Genomic DNA, 16,359 nt, shown 5'->3' with positions numbered 1-16,359 from the left:
CGCATTGTTTTATTTAAATACCCAATTAGATATAAGATATTGACCACTTTTAAATAGAATTTGTTTAAGTACGTTTAGAACAATTTTACACACATATAAACAAAATTCGTTATAGGCAAAACATTGTAACTAAATTAAGGCAAATATTTATCTACATTCTACAAAACTATAGCTTCCAAGTTAACAATTTAGTACTATTTGAATTAACGTCCAAGGGTAAGTATCAAAATCAAAACTTTGAATAGCGGAACTATTTAAAACAACATTTTTTATACTATATAAAATTTTAACGTTAATTTTCCTGTATCTTTTGTGATCGCTTTCTTTAATCTAACCAGCTAGATATTATTTATTAAATTGTAATTTTGTAAAGTCTTATTCTTACTAATATAAGAAATGCAATAGTGTGTTTGTTTGTCTTTCTTTCACATAGCAATAGAGCGACTTTGTGATAAAATTTCTGTCTCTGGAGATAGTTATGAGGCTACAGATTGATATAGGCTACTTTTTCGCAGTAAAATATCTCATTTCTATAGAAAAATCTATTACGATGCTCATTTGCATCACGTGCGAAATCAACAAATCTCGATAGCTGTCATTCATACAACTTTTAATATTTTTTGACTACGCGAGCAAAAGCTAGTTTAAATTACTGTATTTAAAGCAATGTTCAATCATATACATTATTTTCCATTTAAATTTCTTTAATTCCTAGCCCCAAACTAAGAGAAACTACGGATATTATACAATTTTTATTCATAAATACATGTATACAGGGTGTCCCACTATTGGTATACTAAGCGCGAAAGGACTTGAAGTTTTGCATACACTGATCACGTAAAAAATACTTAAACAACAAAATTACGCCAAATTTTTTTTTGCTAAATTTTTCCTTAAAATTCAAGCTTTCTTCTCTAGCTTCGCGCAGCCGGCATATAAAACTATAAGCTTAGTATACCAACAGTGGGACGCCCTGTATACATACATATCTAAACCCCAAGTCACTAAAAATCACTACACATTGTTAACCCTTTATAGACTACAAGCCCGCATATGAAAAAAATATGGGTCAAATGAACCACCAGGGGTCATATCTAGAACGAAAGAAGAGCAAAAAATAATAAGATTCATCACTATGCCGTCACTTGTAAGTTGTCCAACTGAGTGCAGATGAGAATTGAAAAGTACAGGTAGACTCGGTAAATTTTGGTCATATATTTTTGTACGGCATTCTTAACCATCGATAGATCCATTAAAAACGCTTGTAGTCTATTATCGGAACGTCGGCTATAAAAATCTACCAAGGTCTTATAACTATGTACATGAAATGATATTATTGCATTACATTAATATAAATCCATACTAATATTATAAATGCGAAAGTAACTCTGTCTGTCTGTCTGTTACTCAATCACGCCTTAACTACTGAACCAATTTGCATGAAATTTGGTATGGAGATATTTTGATACCCGAGACAGGACATAGGATAAGTTTTATCCCGGAAATCACACGGGAACGGGAACTATGCGGATTTTTCTTTGCGCGAGCGATGCCGCGTGTGGAAAGCTAGTCCACAATAAATAATAAATAAATAAATATTATAGGACATTATTACACAAATCGACCTAGTCCCACAGTAAGCTCAATTAAAGCTTGTGTTGTGGGTACTAGGCGACGATAAATATAATATTTAATAAATACATATATAGATAATAACACCCAGACCCAAAAACAAATAATTGAGTTCATCACACAAATATTTGCCCTGACCGGGGATCGAACCCGGGACCGTCGGCTCAGTAGGCAGTTACTTTACCACTGCGCCAACCGCGTCGTCAAATAATTGACCCATTAAAACATCAAACTACGCAGTTTTAGCACTACTCCTCTTCTGTGCTTTATCAACATAAATTCTCGGGAAAAGAACAAATTTCCCGCCCTGAATCTTCTTAGTTTCATGTATCGCGTCTTCCATATTCCACGAGGCTACTTCACAATCTTTCCAATTTCTAGAACATTCTGGAATTTGCAATTTATCGAGCACCTTTTTACTTATATCCGGTATAATTGGCTGTAATATTATTGAGCAGATTCTTATAGTTTCCAACGTAACGTGTAGTACTACATCTAATTCTTTCTGACATTCGGGTTTTTTCTTTAACTCCCACGGTTTAAGAGTTTCGAAGAATAGATTGGCCAAGTGCAAGGCTCGTATGACCGCGTCTACCACTTTGTAGAACTGATAGTTTGTGTAGTGCTTGTGGCATATTTCTGGAACAAAGAAAATAAATAAATTAGAATTATCAATTACTAGCTGCGCTCCGCGGTTTTACCCGCGTTGCTCCGCTCGTGTTGGTCTTAGCGTGATGATATATAGCCTATAGCCTTCCTCGATAAATGGGTTATCTAACACCGAATATTTTTTCAAATCGGACCAGTATTTTCTGAGATTAGCGCGTTCAAGCAAACAAACAAACTCTTCAGCTTTATAATATTAGTATAGATTTAGGATTTAAGTAGATTTAGATGCTTTTCACGTGATATTCGAAAATATTAAATGACAGGCGGTTACCGTTTATGACAAAATTAACTTCCTGCAAATCAATATTTACTGTACACTACTACTACTATTTCATACCTTAGATTATTTAATAAAAGGACACAAAAGAACTAGTTTTGCAGTTGATGTTTAAAAAGATAATTGAAACATGATAATAAACATAATCCACACACTTAACTTTGCGTAGCAACTGAGTAGCAGTCTGCAAATTGGCTACCTCGCTCGAATAGACACAATACATTTATTTTAATGTCATGGAAATGCCAGATAATTTTGAAGCTCGTGTGGTATTCGGGAGATTATTTTTCCGAGCCAAATATCGACCAATAGAATTGCACCATTCGACGTCACGTGGTACAACCTACATGGTATTATACTGATAATTTTTTGAAAATTTTCTCTGGTCGTTGACGTCAAACTGACAGGTTCAATTCAATTGTGAAATTATTGGCCGACATTTGGGACGGAAAAATAATCTCCCGAATAGCACACGAGCTTCAAAATTATCTGGCATTTCCCTCAAGGTTCCCTGCAAACAAATAAAGTCGTCAAGTTTTTCAGGAAAAATCACTCGCGCTTCGCGCTCGTGATTTTTTAACCTTGACTAAAAACTTGACTCCTTCATTTGTTTGCAACGAACCTATCGGAAAATACCCGATAATTTTGAAGCTCGTGTGGTATTCGGGAGATTATTTTTCCGTCCCAAATGTCGGCCAATAATTTCACAATTGAATTGAACCTGTCAGTTTGACGTCAACGACCAGAGAAAATTTTCAAAAAATTATCAGTATAATACCATGTAGGTTGTACCACGTGACGTCGAATGGTGCAATTCTATTGGTCGATATTTGGCTCGGAAAAATAATCTACAATAATAGCAATAAAAGCTTGCAATATTAGCTGCACTCACCTGGCAACACTTGCACCTGGTGCAGCAGCAGCACGGTGGCCTGCAGCTGGCAACACTTTGTCAGCAGCGCGGGTCTCAGCGCTGGGAACTGCACTCACCTGGCAACACTTGCACCTGGTGCAGCAGCAGCACGGTGGCCTGCAGCTGGCAACACTTTGTTAGCAGCGCGGGTCTCAGCGCTGGGAACTGCACTCACCTGGCAACACTTGCACCTGGTGCAGCAGCAGCACGGTGGCCTGCAGCTGGCAACACTTTGTTAGCAGCGCGGGTCTCAGCGCTGGGAACTGCACTCACCTGGCAACACTTGCACCTGGTGCAGCAGCAGCACGGTGGCCTGCAGCTGGCAACACCGGGTCAGCAGCGCGGGTCTCAGCGCTGGGAACTGCACTCACCTGGCAACACTTGCACCTGGTGCAGCAGCAGCACGGTGGCCTGCAGCTGGCAACACTTTGTTAGCAGCGCGGGTCTCAGCGCTGGGAACTGCACTCACCTGGCAACACTTGCACCTGGTGCAGCAGCAGCACGGTGGCCTGCAGCTGGCAACACTTTGTTAGCAGCGCGGGTCTCAGCGCTGGGAACTGCACTCACCTGGCAACACTTGCACCTGGTGCAGCAGCAGCACGGTGGCCTGCAGCTGGCAACACTTTGTTAGCAGCGCGGGTCTCAGCGCTGGGAACTGCACTCACCTGGCAACACTTGCACCTGGTGCAGCAGCAGCACGGTGGCCTGCAGCTGGCAACACCGGGTCAGCAGCGCGGGTCTCAGCGCTGGGAACTGCACTCACCTGGCAACACTTGCACCTGGTGCAGCAGCAGCACGGTGGCCTGCAGCTGGCAACACCGGGTCAGCAGCGCGGGTCTCAGCGCTGGGAACTGCACTCACCTGGCAACACTTGCACCTGGTGCAGCAGCAGCACGGTGGCCTGCAGCTGGCAACACCGGGTCAGCAGCGCGGGTCTCAGCGCTGGGAACTGCACTCACCTGGCAACACTTGCACCTGGTGCAGCAGCAGCACGGTGGCCTGCAGCTGGCAACACCGGGTCAGCAGCGCGGGTCTCAGCGCTGGGAACTCACTGCGCGGGTTCAGCGCTGAGCCGGTGCTGCGGCTGACCAGGTTGCCCAGCGTGTCCGCGAGTTCAGCGTTCGCAGTGTTTATCAGTTTTGTTTCGCTGTAATCTGCGAAATAAAATTAAGGGGGGTTAGGCAGTCAACGAAAATTCAGCTATTCGGGCCTGAGGTAATGAAATATCCACGTTTAATATGAAATTTATACGAATTATTATTATCGTAAAATACGGTTGTAATGAGCATTTATATGATATTTTAGAGGTAACTTCAGGTTTTTTATCGAGCAAAATTTTTCCAATCGTGTTTTTGAAAACAGTCATCCTATCAGTGAGCTATCACACATACGTTCTGTAATACATATGAGAAATTTCAGTGCAAGAACACTTCAATATTTTCAATTATAGCTCATAGATAACACTCCATTTTAACGTTTTCACCTAATAAGGGTCCTTAAATAAAAAAAGTACTCGTTAAACAGTATGTCAGATAATTCTAAGTTCACAGCTTAGTGTTTATTTCCGCGAATAAGAAATTTGTTTCATCATTTTAGTGATCAAGTTTTCCAACGTGTATTGTGTAGGTAACAGCTTGATTTCAGTGTAGTCTGAAGGTAGATAAATTAATAATAGAATGATTTAATTGAATTAACGAATGAATGAGTGAATGAATGACCGTACGAGTGAATTAAAGACAGAATGAGTGAATAAATGGTAATTTATCCGCATACTTGCATCCTTGCATCCGCATGTTTGACAGCTGTTAATTCGACTGACCGGTTGGCTTGGTTGGTAGTGGCCCTGCGTTCCAAGCCAGAGGTCGTGGGTTCGATTCCCACCCGGGGCAAATATTTGTGTGATGAACATAGATGTTTGCTCTGTGTCTGGGTGTTGATTATCTATATAAGTATTTATTTAAAATTATATATGTATGTTTATCAGCCATCTGGTTTCCATAACACAAGCGAAAGCTTACTATGGGATCAGATCGTGCCGTGTGTGAAAAATTGTCCTGAAATATTTATTTATTTATTTATAATTTAATAACAAACTCACTGGCATCATCCGCTATAGTAGCTTCCCTCAACAGCAGATACCGCAGCGCATGTACAGCCGGCACACCTCTCGGGTCCACCACGTTGCCGAGACTCTTGGACATTTTGGCGCCATTCACCGTCCAATGGGAGTGCACGAGAAGCCGGCGGGGAGGATGACGCCGTGCTGCCATGAGAAATGCCGGCCAGTAGATGCCGTGGAACCTGCGAGATATTTGATATGTTTAGTAAAATATAAATACATAGTTGTTTTATTCAATTTGATATACCTAATACACATGAGGAATTTCAAGAAAATCGGTCTAGCCGCTTCGATCGAGTTGTGTCATAAACATTGACACAAGAATCTGGCACGGCAGTGCTCTCGCCCAGTCGAGAAAAAAAGTGGCACGGACAATGGATATACCATCCTTTTCTCGAAGTAATTCAGGTCATATAATTCAGTCATTCGACCCTCTATAACTTCAATGTTGATGAAACAGGAAGCCTTAATTTTTAGTCACTAAGCAGGCATTGTATAAATACGGTATATCTCATTATAATGTTTAGAAAGAAATATCTTTAGATAATTATTATGTGTAAATAGATCTTACTTGAAATGCATGTACAAAACAATGTTCTTCTGTAGTAAATAAATAATTATATGAAACCAATTTAAACTCACTTCATGATATCCTTGCCAACCACCTGCACATCAGCAGGCCAGGGTCTGCCGCGACTCTTCACCAGCTCATCATCAGGGTACCCGCTGACGGTCAGATAGTTCTCAAACACACTCACTATATACTACCAACTCAAACCCACTCACTTAACGCAACCCACTCACTTTAAAGTACCAACTTAGGCTCACTACACCCACTCACTCACTACACATTACCAACTCAAACCCACTCACTTCATGATATCCTTGCCAACCACCTGCACATCAGCAGGCCAGGGTCTGCCGCGACTCTTCACCAGCTCATCATCAGGGTACCCGGAGACAGTCAGATAGTTCACCAGTGCGTCTAGCCACACGTATATACTCTGTTCTTCGTCGTCTGGTACCTTGAAAAAATATAAAAAAGACGGGTTGCACTGGGGGAGTGCCGGCAGAAGTGAAAACTTGATTATTAACGTTGAGCATGTTTGATATTTTGGAATGGTATCCGTCTTACGCTTTTTCGATCAGGCCACGTGTCCTGACGCGAGTTTAAGATTTTATACCCAACGCCGCTAAAGAAGTTTTCACTTTAAAAATCCTTTCCTTGTAGATATAAATTTATAAAGAATAGAAAAAAATCGATCACAAGGCGGGATTCGAACCCGCGTCCTTCACGCCAATCTGGGGCGGGTGCCACACGTGTAGATATATAGGATAAGACATAAATACGTAATAAAAAAGAGCGTGTGCGCCGAGGACACGTGTCAGAAGTGAAACTTCTTTGTAAAGGTTCAAAGATACCAAAATCGTCGCCTTACTCCATGATGCGACGGTATTTCCGTGACGCAACCTTTGGGCCACTTCTTTGGATGCGTTGAGAGTAAAATTTAGCGCCTAACGAAATTTTAATTCAAAATTTCGTTTTTTTTGATAATACATTATCCAAAACAAGATTTTGTCATGCAAATGTCAAAATTCACGATTCAGCATTTCAAAAGTTAACCGATTTAATATTTACAATATTTTAAGAAAGAAAGAAAGAAAAAACATTTATTTTCTGTTCTATTAACATTATGTTATCTTTTACTTTCTTGGTTATTTGTTAAAACAAAAGTATTAATTCCAATTCCAATTCAATAAAATAAAAATGTGTGCGTGTACTAGTGTAGTGTAGTACGCAAGAAGTGAAACTTCTTTATGACCTTATTTTTCAAAAATTAATTTACTATATTAGTAGAGTGCCGTAAGGCCTAAAAATGGTCAAACCTCGGAACCCAGGGCCAGTCAATGAATCTGTATATCAAGTATGAGACTGCATTATTAAAACCTCAAATAAAAAAGTTAAAAAAAAAAATTGACCGATCTCGATTTATAACAATTTTAACAACAATTTACTGAAAAATGAGAGGCGGAAGGGGGAAAAAGTGTTTATAGTGAAAAATTTAATTTTATTTGTGATAAATTATATGTGCAGAGTAACTTCAATGTTAATTTATTAGATTATCGTAAAAATAAGTTACAAAAAAAAATTATCATTAACTATACACATTGTTACATCATTGTACATTATTGTCGTCGTCGTCGTCGATCTCGTTGATATAGATTGTAGGTGAAGGATTACTGCAGCTGTCACCATTGCATTCTAGCTGCAGTGCAGTTTAATCCACTTTGTCTTCACATAACAAACTTACAATACTTTTCTTGAAATCAGTACTAGTGACGTAGCTGATTTGTTGTCTTGACGACTTGGACTTCCTTCTTTCCTTCATTTCATCCGCTTCTTTTTCACAAAAGAAGCACCTAGTTTTTCAATCAAAATCAATTGAAGTAGCTGTTCGAAGCTTTTTTTAGGTGGAGAGCATGCAGATGTGGTGCTCTTTTTTTTTAAATAAGAATTAATGCATCCTTTATTAATGTATTTTTGTCTGCATACCGAATGCACGTAGACAAAGTCGCGAGTATTTTTATACTGAGAAAGTCCATCCCCTCTTTCCGCAGATGCAGCTTTTAATGATGATATGCCTCTAGTGACTTTTATAATATCTCCTAGTTCAGAGATTAATTCAGAACTAGATCCGATTTTATCACAAATGAGGCAATCATTGCTTGTACTATCAATACTGGATGGTTCACCCATTGCGATACGTGGCTGCAACTTGGCTGCAACAACATATATTAGTAATGTTAATAACTAACTTTTATATCATAATTAATGATTTATATTATTAAATTCTACTATTACATTCTTACTTTTAACATCGATTTATTACAAAATATTCATAACTGTTTTCAAAAGCATGTAATATAAATGAAAAACAAATACTTACAATTTATGCCACTATTTTCAAAGTTTTTAAAACTCAGTAATGTTCAGTAATTAACTTTTATCACACTCACTGCACAATAATATAAACATTAATTTTTAATAAACAAAAATCTGAAATAAATATTTTTCGGAACGAAAACAACAGCTACGTATTAAGTCTAGCAAGTTACACCGTGTACTATCCTACTATCCTGTGAGGGCCCGCCATGAACAATACCGAACAGCTGCTGTTATCCCCTCTATTCTCCAACCCGACCTTCATCGGTATATCTGCAGTCCCTAAAGATCCAAGATCAAGTTTTCAAGTTTGTAATAGTTGTTCTTTTTAAAATATGACTTTTGACTAATATAAATCAATGAAAACTCCAAAAAATTAATAATTGTTTATAATAATTTTTAAAAAATTGAGAGCGCGAAAAAATTTTTTTTTAACATTTTTCTATACAGGGTGTAATCGTTAAGTGTGCACAGGCGATTTTTCCGTAATTATTACAGATAACAAAAAACTTTAAACTGATATCGAAAGTACTTAACCTAATGAGTAAAATGACCGTAATAAATTTTTAAAAATAAATCGAGAAATATCAAAAAAATTATCTTTAAACCCTCCCATACATTAAGTATGAAATATGAATAAGCCCATATACATATTTTAATATGAAAGATTTTAGCTTTCTTTTTCTTTTTTGGTTTTCTGCTTTAATTACTCCGCAAATTTGAAGTGGCATTTTCCACGCTCTTTCCGGACATTTTCACGCATTTTCCGGATATTATCCGGGGATTTTCCGAGCATTTTCCGGGCATTTTCTCACGCTTTTTTCGGACATTTTCACGCATTTTCCGGATATTTTCCAGATATTTTCCAGGCATTACCCAGGCATATTCCAGGGATTTTCCAGGCATTTTCCCGCCTTTTCCGGACATTTCCACGCATTTTCCGGATATTTTCCAGACATTTCCCTGGCATTTTCCGGTTATTTTCCGGGATTTTCCCAGACATTTTCCGGGGATTTTCCGAGCATTTCCCTGGGATTTTCCGGACGTTTCCAGACATGAAAGGACATTTCCCTGGCATTTTCCGGAGATTTTCCAGGCATTTTCCACGCATTTCCCAGACATTTTCTCAGGCATTTTCCGGGGATCTTCCAGGCATTTTCCGGATATTCCGGACATTTTCAGGGATTTACCACGGTTTTTCCGGAAATTTCCACGCATTTTCCGAATATTTTCCAGACATTTTCCGAACATTTCCCTGGCATTTTTGGGGGATTTTCCAGGCATTTTCCACGCTCCTTCCGGACATGTTCACGCATTTTCCGGATATTTTCCAGGGATTTTCCGGAAATTTCCACGCATTTTCCGGATATTTTCCATACATTTTCCAGACATTTCCCAGGCATTTTCCGGACATTTTCACGCATTTTCCGGGTATTTTCCAGATATTTTCCAGGCATTTTCCGGACATTTCCCTGACATAGCCTGTAAATGTCTGGAAAATATCCGGAAGTTCCCCGGGAAATGCTAGGAAAATCCCTGGGAATTTTCCGGATATTTTCCAGACATTTACAGGCTATGTCAGGGAAATGTCCGGAAAATGCCTGGAAAATACCCGGAAAATGCGTGAAAATGTCCGGAAAATGCGTGGAAATGCCTGGAAAATCCCTGGAAAATGCCTGGGAAATGTCCGGAAAATGTCCGGAAAATTCCCGGAAAATATCCGGAAAATGCGTGAAAATGTCCGGATAAACGTGGAAAATGTCACTTCAAATTTGCGAAGTACCTAATTAAAGCAGAAAACCAAAAAAGGAAAAGAAAGCTAAAATCTTTCATATTAAATGTATATGGGATATTCATATTTCATACTTAATGTATGGGAGGGTTTAAAGATAATTTTTTTGATATTTCTCGATTTATTTTTAAAAATTTATTACGGCCATTTTACTCATTAGGTTAAGTACTTTCGATATCAGTTTAAAGTTTTTTGTTATCTGTAATACTTACGGAAAAATCGCCTGTGCACACTTAACGATTACACCCTGTATACTATTAAAAACATATTTTCAAGGTTTATATTAAGATTCATTGACTGGCCCTGGATTCCGAGGGATAAACCTTACGGCGCTCCACTATATATGCAACTTTACAGATATACGTCGAATCACGCGTGGTAGGGATAAGAAAAAGATGGCGCGTAACGGAAAAATGTCACGCGTAACGAAAAAATGTTACACTAAATTTTTTTCCAACCCCGATAAAGAAGTTTAACTTCAATTATACATTTTTATTGTAAAGAAATCTCATATAAAGCTTCATACCCGTATAGCCCAGTGTACCCTAGAAGCAGGTCTGCTGACGGAGATATCTGGCAGGTATACATTGTCTTCCACCATCTCTTGGAGTTGCTTGTGAAATTTTACAGGTCGGACTACGCCATCTGGCGGTGAAAAGTTTTATGTTAAGACTAGCTGCTCCCCGCGGTTTCACCCCCGGTGGCTTCGCTCCTGTTGGTCGTAGCGTGATGATATATATATCATCACGCTAGGAAGGTATACCTTCCTCGATAAATGAGCTTTCTAACACCGAAAGAATTTTTTAAATCGGACCAGTAGTTCCCGAGATTCAAGAGAGAACAAACAAACAATCAAACAAACAAACAAACTCTTCAGCTTTATAATATTAGTAATAGATATAAGGCCATTAAAAATACATATATGAATCTCATGAAAGACTTTTTATTTATTCCAACCCATTACATAGTGCAAAGAAAAAATATTGATAAATTATTTCTGCTTAAAATGTGGTCAATTTCATATTGTCATTTTTTAAACATCCGTAGTAACAAAAGATATTTATTTAATATATGAAAAAAATTAAAATAGTAGAATAGAGTATTTAATATTAATCAGTAGTTTCCAAGATTAGAGCTTTAAGTTTTAACCAAGCCAACAAAATCAACAATAAAAAATATCTAATAAATTCAAACCTGTTTTCAGCCAATTCTTAAGGTGCGTCTTGAAAGCACTCAATCTAAACATGTAATTGCTCTCTTCAGTCCACTCCACTTTGTGTCCTGATTCTATCGACACTCTGACCTGTGAAAAAATATAAAAAACATCGTATGTAGGTACCATTATTATGTATTTTATAATGTACTATCCTAAATTCAAATTCAAATTATATTTATTTGCAAGAATGTAGTTACAAATTATAGATGTTTTTAATTACAATATTATGTGGCTAATACATTCTACCCATTGATTGGGTGTGCAAATATTGAAAAAGAAAGTTGCTTAGTCTAATTATTTAAATGTACACACAATTCAATTTTCACAATTACGCGAACGCACTACGATTAACACGATTATATCACACACTTATCACACACAATTCAGTTTACACTACTTAAAAGTCATAAATTCTTCAATGTCATAAAATTGTTTCATCATTAACCAGTTCGTCAGTTTATTTTTGAAAAAATTTACTGGTAGTTCCTTGAAATTGTCCGGTATTTTATTATATATTTTAATAGCCATAAATATTACACTGTTTTTAGCTTTGTTAATTCTACACGTTGGGAAATGTAATTTGTTTTGGTATCTTGTCAACATATGCGAATTTACTTCTCCTTTCTTCTTAAAGTATTCCGGGTGATATTTTACAAATAAACATACTTCTCTTATGTACATGCAAGTTAAAGTAAGGATTCGTTATTTACTAAACAGAGGTCTACAACTGTCTCTTTGGTTCAAACCGCACAGAGCTCTGTGCGGTTTTTTTTTTTGAGACAAATACCTTCCGCACATCACAAGATTGTCCCCAAAGAATGATTCCATACGAAAGTACAGAGGAAACGTAGGCATGATAAGCATTTATTGCTGCATTCATAGAAACAGTAATCCTATCCTATACTATCCTATCCAAGATAGTTTTAATACCAGAAATCCTACGGGAGCGGGAACTACTTTCTTGGAAAACGCGGGCGAAAGCAGGGGCGGAAAGCTAGTAATTTTAAAATTTTAAACAAAAAATTCTAACTGCAATGATTGGTAATAAATAGTCATAAAAAATTGTAAATTTACAAATCGATTTTATAGCACTGCCAAAATTCAGAATTACAAGTATAAGAATTAGCCCTATTGTAAACATAACACGCACATCATGTGCACGCTTTCCTCGATCAACGATTGCTGGCTTCTCTTCGGCAGGCATCTTGCGTGAACACTATCAAAACTGTATCCACGGAGCGGCAACGTCGTGTCCACTGTTTGTAGTGCGGAGCGGCAACGTCGCGAAACCCACTTGCCGTGCAGAGTGGCAACGCCGCATCAGCCGTGATGCGTTCGTCGTGCGACGTTGTCGCTCCGTTGATACAGAGGATCAAAGCATACGCATGTTGGGCGTACTACGTAAATAATAGGTTTAACATATTCTATTCATCTTCACAAAATTGAACATTTATAATAGAAGCTATTGAAATATTCAACTCAGCTACTTTTTGAAAATTATGTTATTTAAACGAAATTGCAATAATTTAGTGTTTATAATTTATATTTGTTTTATTTTTATAAATGTGTAAAATATATTTAAAATTAGAAAATCCATAATCATAAGAATGGTTTTATCGTAAAAATAAATAATAAATAAATAAATAAATAACTATTATAGGACATTATTACACAAATCGACCTAGTCCCACAGTAAGCTCAATTAAGGCTTGTGTTGTGGGTACTAGGCGACGATAAATATAATATGTATTTAATAAATACATATATAGATAATAACACCCAGACCCAAGAACAAATAATTGAGTTCATCACACAAATATTTGCCCTGACCGGGGATCGAACCCGGGACCGTCGGCTCAGTAGGCAGTTACATTACCACTGCGCCAACCGCGTCGTCAAAAATAAATAAATGATTGTCCATTTTGCGGCTCACCTTACCGTCGTTAGTGACTTCTTCTCTTGTGTGAGTTTCGGGCACGAAGGCTTCATCGTTTACACTGTACCAGCCGGAGTATTTCGCTTTGTATATGTAGTCTTGGTCTTTTAGTTCTTTCTGTAAAATATATTTATATTTCAATATCAAACTGGTTGATCTGGGATAAAAGACGCAGACTATGTTAATCAGAAAAGATGTAGCTTTGAATATATAATAATGATATAAGACTTTTTTATATTAATTATTGAATTATGTCTGCTTTATAGCGGTTTGCAACTTTTGGAAATAATATTTTCAAAATATGTGAAAACTAACTATATTACTTCAAATTTAATCAGCCGTCGAGCCATGATATTAATTTAAATAAAATCATCAAGATTCTAATTGAATGGATTGCATTGGATTTCAAACAATGAGTATTCAATCAGTAACTTTGAACTAAAAAACGATTCTAAATGTCCCAGTCAAATCATAACTATAATGAAAACCTTAATTCCCCTGCAAAAAAAACGAGCAGACTCAAATCTCACCCAAAAATGCTTAACTGCTTTCAAATGCCGCTCCTCAGTAGTTCGCACAAAGTCTGTATAATCCACATGGAACTCTTTGAACAAATCTCGATATTCTTTAGATATAGTAGAACAGTACTCTGGTGGGGATTGATTGGCCTTCGCCGCTGCTTGCTGGATTTTAGTGCCATGCTCGTCTGTGCCTGTTGAGGAATATTAACTTTTTATGGTACATTGGTCTGAGAATTATATTTAATTTTTAATTTTTTGTAGTACTTTTAAAGACTTCATGAATAGATCAATGGATAAACCATTATCATTCATCTGTTCATCAATTATAAGATTCTAATAATCTACTTTGATATGTCTCGAAAAATTTATTAGTTTATTAGTTTTGGTGTATATGTTTATCTATTACTAGCTGCTCCGCGCGGTTTCACCCCCGTGGCTTCACTCCTGTTGGTCGTAGCGTGATGATATATAGCCTATTACCTTCCTCGATAAATGGGCTATCTAACACAGGAAGAAATTTTCAAATCGGACCAGTAGTTCCCAGATTTGCACGTTCAAACAAACAAACAAACTATTCAGCTTTATAATACATATTAGTATAGATTATATTAAGCAATTGTATTAAACTATCTATACTATAAAAAATAAATACAAACCTGTACTAAATATTACTTTACAATCTGGATTGGTTAGTTTCTCAAATCTCTGAATGGCATCTGCAACTACAGCTGTGTATAAATGGCCCAAGTGAGGAGCTGAAAATTAAACAAAATTTGTAAGTCTTAATTTTAATACATAACTTTAATCATAATACATATAAATCTCGTGTCACAATGTTTGTCCTCAATGGACTCATAAACCACTTAACCGATACACCATGTGCAGTTCGATCCAACTTGAGAGATAGGATAGTTTAAACATGAAAGTACCACGGGCGAAGCCGGGGCGGACCACTAGTATTTTAGTATAAAATTGTCTGCTTTTAATTGATAATTTGAATTCAGGAGTAGCTAAAATATTCCTTATCTATCTTTACTTTTAACAATATAATTAACATACAGTTATAACATTTTTTCTCTTTATTAAAATATGGAGAAAAGAAAAATATATTATATTTCAGGTACCTATTCCAGTTAGAAAATGAAGTATGAAAACAGCTGTATATAATTTTACATAATATTAAGGCTTAAAATAAAACTCACCAGCATTTACATAAAATATCGGCGTAGTAACATAAAATGGTCTCTTTTGCACCAGAGAAGAAAGCAAACGAGTTGTTAATCTCATCTTTGATCTTTAAATATCAACGATAATAGATAGGTTATCCTTTTATTTAATTAGTTTTCCTTGAAAGGCCATTAAAGCTCTATATCTTGTTTATGAATTTTTTAACTATCAAACCCTATTTTTTTATTATTTATAACTATTTCTCCATATTTTACTTGAAAGTACCTAAGTGATTTTGAATGTATGTATTTTGATCACAGATTAAGTATTAGTTACTACGTAACAGATGCGACAGTGATGTTTTCCATAGTTTCAGTTGGCCAGTTGTGGCGCTGCTGTAGCCTTATCAATTTTGACAGTAAAAAGTAGTGTTGCCTACCAGTTCGATATCTATATCTGACTATCGATACTTTAGTGAGGTGCCCATTGTATCGATAAAAATACTACGTACTAGCACAGACTAAGTACTAGATATTAAGTAAGCTCCAAGCGTTATTATTGCGAACAGGTATTAAAAATAAAACAGATTTCGTTTTCAATGTTTATTTATTTAATGCTCTTTTTCTTAATTTATTTGTTTTATATTTCATTAAAGCAATTTTATGGATTCCTGCCATTTTTTGCACATATCTCTCCTCTATAGCTCCCTTTAAAATTTTATTTATAATATTGCTCCAGTTATGGACATGAAGCCTAACAATATATGTTAAAAACAGTTTTTTTAAACACATTTGTGTGTTTTCTGACACCCTAATCAGGAAAACTCCAAATCTTGAATTTTTTCTCTTATATTTGCCCCAATTTTGTTTTGGATACAGTTATCGTTTAAATAATTATGTATTATACAACTTGCTTCCCTGTACAACACTAGAAGTTTGGAACTTGGATAAACTAAATTACTATTTTTTAAAATAGTAATTTAGTTACAATACTTCTTATTTCCATAGGCAGCAGCCTGTTTAAGATTTTGTGTGGTTGTTTTACCCAAACTATCAGCAGTTATTTTGGTTATTTGCTTCATAAATTTTCTTTTCTTTGGGTAATTTTTTTTCATAAAATCTGAAAACAAAATTTATGTTACAATTTATTTTGATGATTCATTGTGGTGGTGTG

At 36.6% G+C, this 16,359-nt stretch overlaps 1 protein-coding gene across 1 annotated transcript; it reads right to left on the bottom strand.

Moving 5' to 3' along the window:
* Positions 1-1,598: 1,598 nt before the first annotated feature.
* MetRS-m (Methionyl-tRNA synthetase, mitochondrial) lies at positions 1,599-15,385 on the bottom strand. The gene is made up of 10 exons (XM_090115586.1): positions 15,222-15,385; positions 14,676-14,774; positions 14,029-14,210; positions 13,496-13,615; positions 11,541-11,649; positions 10,873-10,991; positions 6,484-6,635; positions 5,590-5,792; positions 4,451-4,645; positions 1,599-2,271 (listed from the first exon to the last, which is right to left on the bottom strand). Exons 1-10 carry the CDS (start codon positions 15,304-15,306, stop codon positions 1,865-1,867), a joined length of 1,671 nt encoding a protein of 556 aa, XP_089971712.1. The 5' UTR covers positions 15,307-15,385; the 3' UTR covers positions 1,599-1,864.
* Positions 15,386-16,359: the final 974 nt, after the last annotated feature.

Source organism: Colias eurytheme, chromosome 23 (assembly GCF_061535395.1).
Source record: "Colias eurytheme isolate Ceu_HAF_F1 chromosome 23, ilColEury1 Martin Lab GWU primary, whole genome shotgun sequence".
Taxonomy (NCBI): domain Eukaryota; kingdom Metazoa; phylum Arthropoda; class Insecta; order Lepidoptera; family Pieridae; genus Colias; species Colias eurytheme.
Note: the sequence above shows the minus strand (reverse complement) of the source record. Positions and strands in the feature narration are given on the sequence as shown.

Excerpts from the sequence above, each read along its gene's own strand:
- MetRS-m (XM_090115586.1), bottom strand. The coding sequence starts at position 15,306 with ATGAGATTAACAACTCGTTTGCTTTCTTCTCTGGTGCAAAAGAGACCA. Across the intron at positions 5,793-6,483 it reads GTTGGCAAGGATATCATGAA|GTTCCACGGCATCTACTGGC; the intron begins GTGAGTGGGTTT and ends AATATCTCGCAG. Across the intron at positions 2,272-4,450 it reads CCAGGTGCAAGTGTTGCCAG|AAATATGCCACAAGCACTAC; the intron begins GTGAGTGCAGTT and ends TCTTTGTTCCAG.